General features: G+C 43.5%; 2 protein-coding genes and 1 pseudogene across 2 annotated transcripts; 1 reads left to right on the top strand and 2 right to left on the bottom strand.

The window, feature by feature from the left end:
- The first annotated feature begins 3,851 nt into the window (after positions 1–3,851).
- On the top strand, positions 3,852–9,093 carry LOC4346699 (phosphoenolpyruvate carboxylase 2). The gene is made up of 10 exons (XM_015756512.2): positions 3,852–4,225; positions 5,090–5,481; positions 5,567–5,651; positions 5,766–5,988; positions 6,143–6,246; positions 6,332–6,419; positions 6,532–6,686; positions 6,774–7,772; positions 8,084–8,470; positions 8,593–9,093. Exons 1-10 carry the CDS (start codon positions 4,028–4,030, stop codon positions 8,887–8,889), a joined length of 2,928 nt encoding a protein of 975 aa, XP_015611998.1. The 5' UTR covers positions 3,852–4,027; the 3' UTR covers positions 8,890–9,093.
- LOC136351795 (uncharacterized) overlaps positions 8,121–14,253 on the bottom strand; it is a 72,396-nt pseudogene continuing 66,263 nt past the window's right edge.
- On the bottom strand, positions 9,512–13,008 carry LOC9267594 (uncharacterized). Its single transcript, XM_066304251.1, has 3 exons — positions 12,925–13,008; positions 10,418–12,776; positions 9,512–10,312 (listed from the first exon to the last, which is right to left on the bottom strand). The coding sequence occupies exons 1-2, from the start codon at positions 13,006–13,008 to the stop codon at positions 11,871–11,873; spliced, it is 990 nt and encodes a 329-aa protein (XP_066160348.1). The 3' UTR covers positions 9,512–10,312; positions 10,418–11,870.

Genomic DNA, 14,253 nt, shown 5'->3' with positions numbered 1-14,253 from the left:
ATAAACTATAAAGTATTAGATCCTGTCGAGCTCTACAACTATGAACTTTGATATAGAGCACTCGCAGGTCTAAGATTATAAAAAATAGATATAAGATTTTGTAATGAATATTTAGAGCCTAAATAATCTCAAATGATAAAGTCATTGACAACAAAGTTATAGATTTTATCGAGCTCTATAATATTGATTGATACAAAGTTTATCTTTATCAGACTTTACGTGATAAAGTTATGTATAAGACTCCGTTTGAATAAAATTATTGGTTGGAAACTATACTGTTCTTTAATGCCTACAAACTATTTGAACCGAATTTACCCCATAAGCATAGGGGTGAAAACGGTACGGAATCTTTCCGGATCCCGGACCTATTTTCGAAAACGGAATCTATCGGTCGGAATTTTTCGGAAATGGAAACGAATCCGGAAATATTTTCTCGGAAATGAAATCGAAAATGATAAGGGCAGTTTCCGTCGCAACTTGGAATCGGTCGGAAACTTTTCGGAAATTTTCTCAGAATTACCAGAAATTTTGAGATTGAAATACCCTGGATTCTTTTTTTAAGCACTCAATAGTGAATACCATGGCGTTTATCTGTTATTTTTTTAAAAAATATTTGTTATGCAAATCTAAAATTACATAAGAATATTTTTTTCCTGCATTAGGATTTATCAACAGCATTGCTCTCTTAAACATAGATAATTTATTCCATAAATTATGTTTTGTGATGTACTGTTGATACTTAACAATTGGACTTATATAATTATGTTTTGTAATGAATTGTTGATCGTTGAGACTTGAGAATTGGATTTATCAGTTTGAGGGGTTTTTTATTCCGATAAATTTTCGTTACCATATTCGCGCCGGTTTGTTTTCGCTGCATTTTCGGTTTCGATAATATTCGATTCCGTTTTCGTATCCGGGGTTTCCGATTCCGATTCCGAAAAAAAAATGAAAACGAAAACGATAAAGATGGTTTCCGTCCATTTCCGTACCGTTTTCACCCCTACGTAGGCACACATGGTCGAAGGCAACACAGCACTATAGATGAGTAGATTTTTCTTAGAACTAGCAATAGTTCCATTTGTCAATAAAACATCGTGTACATCTGTTAATGACCAAATTTGGTAATCCAAGTATCGGAGATGAAGAAGGAATCGAAGCGGAGTTCGAGATGGAGGTCATTCCGGGAATAGAGTAAGGATCGTCTGGAGTTCGAATCAGCTGCGATCAGGATCGGCAAAGTCCGAGTTGGACAGGGTTAGCCGATTGGGCTGAATCCGACAATATGATACGGCATACATTGTCAGGTTGGGTTGGTGTGCTTCATGAGGATTGCCACGCGTGGATAGAGTCCTAAGAAGGCAATTGTATCTATTAATTAGGATATTTTATGTAATTTCCTTAGAGATATGTTTGGGCAAAAGTCTGCCGCAAAGACTTATGTTATATTAGAGTTTGTTAGAGATAAGAGTCGTGTCCGACATGGACATGTTTTGTAATCTCGGGTATAAATAGACCCCGAGCCCTATGTAATTAAAATAACACACGTTCAATACAATCTCGGCGCATCGCCACCCTTTTTACTTTCGTTTTGTTTCGACGAGTTCTTGCTTTTGGGCTGAGCTGCATCGGTTTCGATCTTCAACAAGAGGTAAAACTTGTTATGGCGGCTTGCGTTCTCGGGATTAGTGCTTTCATCTTCATGATACTCTAATCTTGTTTATGTAATTCGTCGAGTTATCATATATCTTATATAATCTCTAGCAATATTGCTATCTAACCTTCAATCGGCTAACGTCTATTACTAGAAGGCAGCCGATTAGGTTAAGCACCGATATTGACTTAGATTATATAGGATATCCACCACTCTATGAAACATCCAACGGCTTGATTGTCTAGATATTGTCTTTCTTTTCATATTTATAGCTGCATCAGTTAAGTTTGATCTTGTGAGTCATGATTAGAATCTCAATCTTTTCGCCTGTCTTTGGTTGCCGATTAGAGTAGCATCGGGGTTTCAGCCGATCTTATCTGATTTAACTATATTTACCCTATATGCTTGATTGATATGTTAAATCTGCCCTTTATGTTAAGATCTTGTTGCATTTAAATATATTAGGCTTTCGTTTGGTATATTCTACTTGCTTTGATATCTTAATATAGAGTGGTATCGGAGTATTAGCCGATATATGCTAGATCTATCTGATCGGCTATGCTATGAACATATATAGCCTCGTTGTTAATATATATTTCGATCTAAGTGATTTATACTGTCTCGACATGGCGACCTATCTATCCCAATCACTTGATTTAAGTATATATCGACATAAGGATTATATACTGATAATATCTACAGCCGATCGAATAGATTTAGTTTTTTCTTATTTATTCATGACTGCCGATCGATGCACATATGATATCGGCTCAAAGATAAATGATATGTCATCGACAATTAGCCGATCGGCTATCGTTTATGGATTTAACCGCGGTTTCTTGTCTTTGTTTCTTGTTGATTGTAGGATCAAATCAACTGGCACGCTCATACACCTAAAGGCAAGCTTTTGGACCTTCACTGGAGTTAAGCAGATCTCCCAGGCCTCGTGTTTTTACATCAACAATATCATGTCTCGTGACTTGCTTGATAGCTTAGTAGTGCTCCAACTTCAAAATTTAATAGTTCGGTCTGAAGTAAAGTTATGAAACGACTAAAACCTAGCTTCATCTCTTTTATAAGAACACTTTAACCATCTTTGCTCCTATTTTAGATGAAATTAAAATTGTTTGTCTAAGCTCCAACTTTAAATTTAATAGTTAGTAGATCTAAAGCCTCTTTAATTTATTTTATGAAAATACTTCAGCCATTTTTCTCCCTTTTTAGATGAAGTTAAAAGTACTACTCCATTTGTCCCATTTTAAACACAACCATGAGTTTTCATGTCTAACTTTAAGTGTCCATCTTATTTTTTTTTCAAAAATTTAAAATACATAAGTCGCGTAAAATGTAGTATTCCTGTTTTATAATAAAAATACCAATAATTTTTAATAAGATGGACAATCAAAGTTTGATACAAAAATTCATGACTGCGTTTAATACGGGACGGATTGAGTATTTTGCTAAGCTCCACCTCCATGAGCTGAGCCAGGGTTTACGATTCTGATGAAATCCGATCGGATTTCGCGAAATTTCGACGTTTCGACGAGGCTCGAAAGTAGAAACCATCTGAGATTTCGAGAAGTTTCATTCAAATTCAAATTTGACTTGATAAAAAAAGAAAAAAAATCAAATAAAATCTTATAAATACTATGATATTTATAGAACTTATTAGGTTATAATTTTTTTAAAAAAATATGTATTGTGTGTATTTACTTAAACTTACATCTGGAAATAAAAGAATAAAGAATTAAAGAAAGGAAAACAAATTACTGATCGATTTCGATCGGAATTTCACCAAAACCGACCGGTTTTCGAGAACTTATCAGCAAACTCAGGGAATTTATATTCAAATTTTGATTTATGAAATTTGTTCAGAATTTACCAGTTTTTCACCGAATTTGGTGAAATTTCGAATTCCGCCAATGCCTGGGACGGAAGGGCCAGTCGGAATCGTAATCCCTGACCTGGAGATTATATTCCCATTTCGATTACGATTATTGTTATTATCGCTAAACCAAATAAACTACTAATCCGGAAAGGACTCCAATAGTTTCGCGAACTTTCTCGCCTCCCCCTCGCGACGCCCACCGCAATTCATTCCTCATCCGTCTCGGTCTTGGAGGCAAAAAAAAAATAAAATAAAATAAAGAATCATCTTTTCCTATACTAATTACTAGCACTACTACTCCAGTAGAGTAGGAGTCGTGCTAAGTAATATTCTGCAAATAAAGATTTTCTTGTCGCCTCCGGGGCGGAAACCAATCAACCCGGGCCAACCTCTTTCTACCTATAAATTCTACTACTACCCCGGATAGCGGATTCACCAAGTTCGCAGCAGCAATCGTCTTCCTCTTCTTCTTGTTGTTGTTGGCGATGTCGGCGATGTCGGCGGCGGGCGGCGGCGGCGGCGTGGGGAAGGTGGAGCGGCTGTCGTCGATCGACGCGCAGCTGCGGCAGCTGGTGCCGGCGAAGCTGTCGGAGGACGACAAGCTCATCGAGTACGACGCGCTCCTCCTCGACCGATTCCTCGACGTCCTCCATGGCCTCCACGGCGACGACCTCAAGGATCTCGTAATTTATCCAACCCTTTTCTTCTTCTTCTTTTTCTTTTTCTTTTTTCTTTTTTTGGTTGCAATCTTGGATTGGAGCAATACTATGTATGAGTGTGAGTATGTGAATCCAGCTGAGCTTTTCGTTCCAGGGCAACACGTGGCATTGTTTTGATTGGGATTTTTAGTTCAGTAGGTTTTACTTTTAAGTGTGCAGATTGGGTTTGGATTTGTTACTACTCTTTAATCTTTAGTGGGGGGTAAATTTGTGTATGGTTAATTCTGTGCTTTATTAATTATTAGTATGGGTTTAGTGTAAAGCTTGAATCTTGGAGGTGAATTAGTGTTCTCTGATTTGTTCAGTTGTTTGTGTGCTGATTTAGTGTTCTGGGTACTGAGACTGAGCATACCAGTGGATTCTGTTCTTGATTAGGCCCCTTCTTTTTTTTTTCCTAAACTCGTGGTTAGCTTAGGGGTTAATAATAGCTGATCTGTAAATTGTGTCAGTCAAACTTTACCTCATCTGTTTGGGATCTCTTGTTGAATCAATTAAAATAACTGTTTTTTTTTTTACTGACAAGGATCTATACTAGTAATGAAGCCTGCAGAGTTTGACCGTATCAATTAATTTTGGTTCTCAGTAAAAACACACTGTTCAAGTATGCATGGGGTTATGGGTGTGTTGTTTCTCAGGAAACAGAGTTGATTGCAGAGTCTTCTTCCTTTATATACCTTCCTGTAAACTGAACCTGAATCCATACAAATAATTTTAGCAAATGTACAAATAATTTTGATTCTTTCCGTGTTCATCTTTTCATTGTTGTTTATTACGATTTAATTAGAAGGGATTGCCACCTTTAAACTGAATTTGCGTGCTACATGATAGGTTCAAGAATGCTATGAGGTGGCCGCGGAGTATGAAACAAAGCACGACGTGCAAAAGCTCGATGAACTCGGCAACATGATAACAAGCTTGGATCCGGGCGACTCGATTGTTATTGCGAAAGCCTTTTCGCACATGCTTAACTTGGCCAACTTGGCTGAAGAAGTCCAGATCGCATACAGGAGGAGGATCAAGCTCAAGAAGGGTGATTTCGCTGACGAAAACTCGGCAATGACTGAATCCGACATTGAGGAAACACTCAAGAGGCTTGTTTTTGACCTGAAGAAATCCCCTGCTGAGGTCTTTGATGCCCTCAAGAGTCAGACTGTTGACCTTGTTTTGACTGCACATCCAACACAGTCTGTGAGGAGGTCACTGCTCCAGAAACACTCCAGGTTAGTCGGCGAAACAGCGCGATTTGCTCACACCACATGATGTAGTTTCTAGTCTCTAATCTCGATTGTAACATTCTTATTTCAGGATTCGGAACTGTCTGGTTCAGCTTTATTCAAAGGATATCACTCCAGATGACAAGCAAGAGCTTGATGAGGCTCTCCAGAGAGAGGTACTTGTTGCAAACATTATGTTCATTTACAAAATGCTTTGCATTATTTTCAGCATGAGGTCAGAAAGATCCATAATCCATTCTTATGCTTCACCTGACATCCTATTATTTTAGATCCAAGCTGCCTTTAGAACCGATGAGATCCGAAGAACACAGCCCACTCCCCAAGATGAAATGCGTGCTGGCATGAGCTACTTCCATGAAACAATATGGAAGGGTGTTCCAAAGTTCTTGCGCCGTGTGGATACTGCATTGAAGAACATCGGTATCGACGAGCGTGTTCCTTACAATGCTCCTCTTATTCAGTTCTCGTCTTGGATGGGAGGAGATCGTGATGGTGAGAAACATATCTATTTTGTTGTTGGTTCTTAGCACTATGCCTTATAAATAATTACAGCACAATGAATCCTCTTTAGATGTTGTCTTTAAATTACTACCACTTAGGAGATACCATGTCTGTATGCACTCTAAATTTCAAATGACCTTTACAGGAAATCCAAGAGTCACACCAGAGGTTACAAGGGATGTCTGCTTGCTTGCAAGAATGATGGCAGCAAACTTGTATTGCTCACAAATTGAGGATCTCATGTTTGAGGTACAATTTGATTTGACTATTTTAAAGTACAGTAATTATTATGCATATGATTGTTGGATATTGATAAAGCTTTAAATGATTTCAGTTATCTATGTGGCGATGTAACGAGGAGCTACGCTCACGAGCTGATGATCTGCACCGCTCTTCTAAGAAGGACGCAAAGCATTACATAGGTACAGTTACAGCATTTTGGGCTTAACTAATGATGTAGGTTGCTACAAGAGGCCATTTTTGGAAAAAAAAAAAGATTCTAATTGTTGTTTTTTTGTTGAATCTTGGATGCAGAGTTTTGGAAGAAGGTTCCTCTGAATGAACCATACCGGGTGATACTGAGTGATGTGAGAGATAAGCTTTACAATACACGTGAACGATCACGGGAGTTGTTGTCCAGCGGATATTGCGACATCCCTGAGGAAGCAACTCTGACAAATGTTGAGCAGGTATAGAAATTCCCAGCAAAAATCAATAATTTCCATGTATAACATATGTTCAACGATTTTTTAACACATATTTATCTTCTGTTTCAGCTATTGGAGCCCTTGGAGCTATGCTACAGGTCGCTGTGCGCCTGTGGTGACCGTGCCATCGCTGATGGAAGCCTTCTTGATTTCTTGCGCCAAGTTTCCACCTTTGGACTCTCCCTTGTGAGGCTTGACATTAGGCAAGAATCCGACAGACACACCGATGTCCTTGATGCCATCACGACATACCTGGGCATAGGATCTTACCGTGAGTGGTCCGAGGAACGCCGTCAAGAGTGGCTGTTGTCCGAACTCAACGGGAAGCGACCATTGTTTGGCCCAGACCTTCCCAGGACAGATGAGGTTGCTGATGTTCTAGACACATTCCATGTGATTGCCGAGCTCCCTGCTGACAGTTTTGGAGCCTATGTTATTTCCATGGCAACAGCCCCCTCGGATGTCCTTGCTGTTGAGCTCCTCCAACGCGAGTGCCATGTCAAGACACCGCTTAGAGTTGTCCCCCTGTTCGAGAAGTTGGCTGATCTTGAGTCTGCCCCTGCGGCATTGACCAGGCTCTTCTCAATAAGTTGGTACAGGCAGAGGATCAATGGTAAGCAGGAGGTCATGATTGGGTATTCAGATTCAGGCAAGGATGCTGGCCGTCTCTCGGCAGCTTGGCAGATGTACAAGGCTCAGGAGCAGCTCGTCAAGGTAGCGAAGGATTTCGGGGTCAAGTTGACGATGTTCCATGGACGAGGTGGAACCGTTGGTAGGGGCGGTGGGCCGACTCACCTTGCCATCTTGTCTCAGCCTCCAGACACGATCAACGGATCGCTCCGTGTCACTGTTCAGGGTGAAGTCATTGAGCAGAGCTTTGGTGAGGAGCACTTGTGTTTCAGGACACTGCAGCGTTTCACCGCTGCTACACTTGAGCACGGCATGCATCCACCCAGTGCACCGAAGCCAGAATGGCGAGCTCTTCTTGATGAGATGGCTGTGGTGGCAACCAAGGAGTATCGATCCGTAGTGTTCCAAGAGCCACGCTTTGTGGAGTATTTCCGCCTTGTAAGTCCTTTCTCCCATTTATCATCTTCAATTCTTCATCAGACTAGTAAAACCTCTAAAATAGATTGAAAAGTGAAAACTTAAACTTAAAAGTAATTATTTGCTTTGTGCAATGATTTACCATGACAATCTTATACTTTGATGAAATAATTGTAAGATAGTGAACTAATGCAACTTAGGAGTAGCATACCGTGCCACTGTTATTTTTGTGATGGAACAGTGTAAACTAGACTAAAGATAACCTTGGAGCCATTGAATTAGACTTATTAGACTTTTTCAAAATTATAATTTGTGTTGTTTGTGGTTGGCAGGCAACACCTGAGACAGAGTATGGAAGGATGAACATAGGAAGCAGGCCATCCAAGAGGAAGCCGAGTGGAGGCATTGAATCACTCCGTGCGATCCCATGGATCTTCGCATGGACGCAGACCCGCTTCCACCTTCCCGTCTGGCTTGGATTCGGTGCTGCATTCAAGCACGCCCTTCAGAAGGACATCAGGAATCTCCACATGCTCCAGGAGATGTACAACGAGTGGCCGTTCTTCAGGGTCACTCTCGACCTGATTGAGATGGTTTTCGCCAAGGGTAATCCTGGCATTGCTGCCCTTTACGACAAACTCCTCGTTTCTGAGGATCTACAGCCACTGGGTGAGAAGCTGAGAGCCAACTATGTAGAGACACAAAAGCTGCTTCTTCAGGTATGTTCACTAAAAACTTCAACCAGTACAATTCCAACTTGTACAGTACTCTGAACTCCTGATTACTCCTTGTTATCATACAAAAGATAGTACAATGATTGGCTTTTTTTTTTTTACTTCAGGTTGCTGGCCATAGGGATCTTCTTGAAGGTGACCCCTACCTGAAGCAGCGGCTCCGACTCCGCGACGCCTACATAACCACCCTGAATGTCTGCCAAGCCTACACGCTGAAACGGATCCGCGACCCGGATTACCACGTCACGCTGCGCCCTCACCTGTCCAAGGAGGTGATGGATGGGAGCAAGCCGGCCGCGGAGCTTGTGAAGCTGAACCCGGGTAGCGAGTACGCGCCAGGGCTGGAGGACACCCTCATCCTGACCATGAAGGGCATTGCTGCAGGGTTGCAGAACACTGGTTAAGACTTAGGAGAGATTGCCTGAGTGCCATCTTTTTTGTATCTTTCCTTTGATCATTTGCCTTGGGCCCTGTTATTTTGGATACTGCTGAATATTGGTCTCCTTACTGAGGGAGGGGTAACAAATACCGGCGTTTTTTTGCCTATGTATATTATTACTGAAATAAAAGGAGACCATGATCATTATAATAACCTAGTATGTTCTTCTCGTGTTTTATGCTTAACAGAGCTCTTGTTTCTGGCATGTTCAATAAAGATAGACCATGATCATTCTACAGTTCCATATAAACGAAAAAAAAAGGTCCAAAGTCAAGATGCATATATGAATGAATACATGTACTGTTTGGCAACAGCAAATTAGTCACATTCTACCTTGAGGTAAGGTAGTGAACTGTCATTTTTCGAAGGATGAAAAGAAACATAATAACATATGTACAAAATGTCCCATGAGAAAAATACCGTAGAAACTGGAGTCAATGGAGTCAACGAACAAATAAACCTGATCCCCTCAAGAAATAAATTGGCCAATCACTATTGCACAGCCGGTCCCAAGAATGCTTAACTATGTGTATCCCACCAATTGACGAAAATTGTACAATGTAGCAGGCTTTCATGCACCAGCCAAAGAAGATTATCCCTCCCGTCATATTCGATGGTTAGGACTTCCAACAAGATTTTATCAAATCTTTAAAAATTTGACCAACAATTTTACATCACCTAGAATAAGTTTAAGTATGACTTTTCAAAGAAAATCTACGCATACACCATTTTTCCTGTTTTTAAACTAAGTCCTAAGTTTTAAAAGTTTGATAAACTCTCTAAAAGCTGCCCGGTGTAGCCTGTGATGCATCCATCTACTTACTGCATTCTTCTTTTTTCATCCCCTCCCATCTCTTGCAGAAGGAAGGAGAGCCAACTAGCCATGCTTCCTTCCTCTCTGCTGCCCTTCTTCTTTCTCCTTTTCCTCATCCTCCATGCCACTAAGCTAGATGCTGATTCTGACCAATTCATCTGCAATGGATTTAAAGATACTGATCTTAGTCTTAACGGGGAAGCTTCAGTCACAAGGGGACTCCTGAACCTTGGCAACATCCCCCAAAAAAGTAGCCATGCTTCCCGGAGCTTCCCTTCGTCAGCTGGAAAAATACCTTCTTTCTCGACAAGTTTTGTGTTCGTCATCTCCTCTGATTATGCCAACAGGAGTGCTAATGGGTTTGCATTGGTAATATCTACAAACATTGGATCACAGAACAACTTGCAAGGTATGTACATGGGACTTGATCCCTTTGATGATGAAAACTTCTTGTTTGCTGTCGAATTCGATACCAAAAGAGACAGTGAATTCTTCGACATCAACAACAACCATGTTGGGTTAGACAGCAGCAGCTTGATTTCCCTTCAGCCTCAACCCGCAGAGTACTACACCCCTGATGATTTGTTCAAGGAGTTGACACTTTGATCAGGTACCAATACAGGCATGGGTGGAGTATGACAGCAAAGCAAAAACGGTAAATGTCACTTTAGCACCTTACTTGATGGATAAACCTCGACGTCCACTGATATCATTGTCAGAGTCCAGTCTAATCTCCATGATATCGCAAGATAATCAATTAGCATCTATAGGGTTTTCATCTGCAACAGGCCCCACACACAGCGGCCATTACATTCTCGGTTGGAGCTTCACCACAGATGGGGAAGCTCAGCCACTTAACCACTCTGCACTGCCTCTCGAAGTGGCTCATGATTTTGCAAAGCAAGATAATCTTAAACCTCCAAACAATCAGAGACAGGAGCAAGATCGTTGTCAACTTCCTAACCATAACATATTAGCCATTGTTATATTATCAGTACTGGTTGCCATGTCTGTCCTTGTTGCTGTTATTGTTGTTTTGCTATGCCGCAAGAAGAAAGCTGGGAAATGTGAAGATTGGGAGGCCAAATGTGGGCCACGCTCTTTCAGGTACAAAGATCTAGTGACAGCCACTAGTGGATTTGAGGACAAGATGCTTTTTAGGCAGAGGAGGATTTGGGAGGGTTTACAAAGGGGTGCTCGCTGTTACTAAGCAGAATGTTGCTATAAAAAGCGTTTCTCCGGAATCAAAGCAAGGAATGAAGGAGTTTGTGGCGGAGATTGCCATCCTTGGCCATGTCCGCCACCGTAACCTTGTGCAATTGTTAGGCTACTGCCGATAAAAAAGGAGCTTCTCTTAGTCTACGACTATATGCCCAATGGCAGCCTCGATAAGTACTTACATGATCAGGATAACACACCTACTATAGGTTGGGCTATGAGGCTTGGCATAATCAAAGGTATCACATCTGGCCTCTTTTACCTACATGAGGACTGGGAGCACGTAGTCATCCACCGTGATATCAAGACGAGCAACGTGCTCCTTGATACCGACATGAACGGGAGGCTTGGTGACTTTGGCCTTGCAAGGTTGCATGACCATGGAGCTGATGCGCACACTACGCATTTCGCTGGTACATGGGGATATATTGCCCCTGAGCTATCAAGACTGGGCAAGGCAACCAAGGCAACCGATGTGTTTGCATTACAAGGAGTGCTCGTGACGACCCTATAGTGTTGGTGGACTGGGTGCTCGAGACATGGCAAAATGGTTCGATCACCGACACCATAGACCTGAGACTGGAGGATTGTGTAGCAGAGGACGCAGAGTTAGTTCTAAAGATTGGGTTACTGTGCTCGCATCCATCTCCCAATGTGAGGCCAAGAATGCAACAAGTTGTGTAGTACCTCGAGAGGGTTCTTACATTGTCAGACTACTCACCAAGTTTCTTCACCACTGAGGTTCACAGTGATGACACTGCAGCCTATGATCAATATGTGATGTCATGTCCGGAAACAACATTAACTGGTCTATCTGGAGGAAGGTAGTGGTGTTTAGTGTATTGCTAAGTAAACTACGGAGTATAGCTTTGTCTGTCATAGTGCTCTCTGTTAGCAGGTTGTTAGCTAAGATGTTAGCAGGTGGCCCCCACAACGCGCTCAGTCGCTCCGCCCCAGGGAAGACGCGGGCGGCGAAAACGCCGTCGCCCCTTCTCTCCCGGCCCCTTCTCTCCCCGCCTCACCGCCGCCAGAGTAGCCGCTGACAAAGCCGGCCGGCTGCAAAGATGGCGGCTACGAGGCTCCTCTTCTCCCTCGCCCTGGTGCAGCGGTTGGGGCACCGCGAGACCGGACGACGGGAGCACGGCGCCAGCGTCGACGCCGGGATCCAGCGCCAGCGAGCCTGGATCCGGGGGGCCGGATCTGGGCTGGGACGCGTGGCGGCGCGAGGGCCGCGCGGAGGCAGTGGCGACGGCGTGTGGCCCACGCGGAGGGCCACGCAGCGGCAACGTCGGCGTCGGCGTCGGTGGTGGCGGTGGCCGTCCAGATCCATGCCGACGGGATCTTGTGGGGCGGCAGCTGGTGGCGGGGCTGAGTAGTGGTGGCGGCGTCTGGTGGTGTTGGCAGCGACGTTCCGTCCAGATCCGTGCCGTCCGGCCGGATCTGGGGGGGTGGCGCCTGGCGGCGAGGATGAGCGGTGGCGGCGGTGCGTTCGAGAGGTGGTGATGGCGACGACTGGTGGTGGCGGCGGCGGCGGCGGAGCCCAAGCCAGGGTGGCTGACCAGAGCTTCAACACGCTTGCCAGGCCGCGCCAGTGGATTTCTTTGCAGCGGCGACGTGACGGTGTCCTCCCTGGCGGCGGCTTTGGCTTGTGTGGTGTGCACCTGGCCTCTCTCTCTCTGCAAGATCCGGTCCCCTCCGCCGGATCTGGAGCGAGAGCGCCGTGCTACGGTGGATGTCTCGGTGAACCGATGCGGAGCACTGTGACGGAGGGTGTCATCGGCATGGTGCGGAGGGTGGCTAGGCGATGGTGAAGCAGTCCTCTAGCCCGAGGATGGCGTGGGCAACGGGATCGTGGCGGAGTCGACGGATTGCACTGTCAAGGAGGAGCATCGGTTCTTCGACGGGCTCCAACCCAAACTTCGTCCTCCTGCGACGGCGCCTTTGCCGACAAAGATGGCCACATCTCACCCTCTCCCCATCCAACCCAACTGTGTGGATGTCGTTGGAGCGTGTCGGGGGTCGAGCTCCTCCTTGACGGTTTGCCGACGGCATGGCGCCGGCGCGGTGGCCACGCGTCGAAGGCTTTTGACGGTGGTGGCGGTGGAGCGTGCAGGAGTTTTTTTGGGAAGGGACGAAATTCGGACGAAAGCCCTGCCTTCGGGCCGGCAACAACAACGTCTGTGGGCGCCGCTCTCTCCTTGGGGTGTTGCTGTAACTCTTGCCTCTCCCATTCTTCGGGTGAAAACCTTCTCCTGGCTCTCGGGACGGGCGACGGTGGCATCCTTGGTGTCGTTTCCTCCTTGGAGGCGTCGTCGCGAAGATTTCCTGTTTTGCTCTTGCAGCGTTTGTGGTTGTAGGCGCGTGGTGTGGTTGTTTTTTTCTTTCTGGGCTATAGTCTTCCAGGACTATAACTTGTATTTTTCTCCTGCTTTATCAATACATGAAACTCGCACTGTCTTGTGCGGTTCGTTTCAAAAAAAAAAGATGTTAGCAGGTTGATTTCCTTTCTTTTACTGTATGGGTTCTGTTCTGTTTGGTGTTTTTTTCTTGACTGGTCCTGTTTGGGTTTCTTATAAAGCTGGGTCAATCAGTACGATTGATCTTTGCTAAAAAAAAATTAAAACTATAGCTGTGTCTGTCTGTTGCTTATATGTTTTCAGTGTCAATGCTGGTCGTGTGCCCAATTAAAGGTAGTGGCTCGTATACAAACTATTTCTATTATCTAAAACAATTGTAAATTCGCTCCATTTGGGCGAATAATTCACTGTCTGAACCCTTTTCACACAAAGAGTGTTCATTTTCTGTATGGCACCATCTTAAAATGGGCAACCCTATCTATTGAATTCTCCTAACACTGTTATCGATTTGCTCAGATTTTGTTAGAAAGTTATATACTATGCACTGTTAGTTTGACTATGCATCCTCACTGTTGATCAGGAAATCCAAATATTAATTATCTTTTAATCCTCCTAACAGCATAATTCAGATGATACGAACTTTTTATTTGCTGTTGTTAATTATCACCCAAATCAAGAAATACAACTAGCATAATAAGGAAATAAAGTACCCAAATATGTTACTTTCATGCACTAGTTAGTATAGCTCGAAATGTGCACTGAAAATTTAGTACATATTTGTTTTTTTAAGTATTGATTTGATTCCTTTTCTTTTAACTAAAGTATACTGTTTATATGATCTAAAGACAACCATTTGTCCGATTTTGCACCTACATACCAAATTACATGTGCAACATGTTACTAGTAATCTACTACTCTCTCCGTCACAAAATATAAGGGA

This window comes from Oryza sativa, chromosome 9 (genome assembly GCF_034140825.1).
Source record: "Oryza sativa Japonica Group chromosome 9, ASM3414082v1".
Classification (NCBI taxonomy): Eukaryota; Viridiplantae; Streptophyta; class Magnoliopsida; order Poales; family Poaceae; genus Oryza; species Oryza sativa.
Note: the sequence above shows the minus strand (reverse complement) of the source record. Positions and strands in the feature narration are given on the sequence as shown.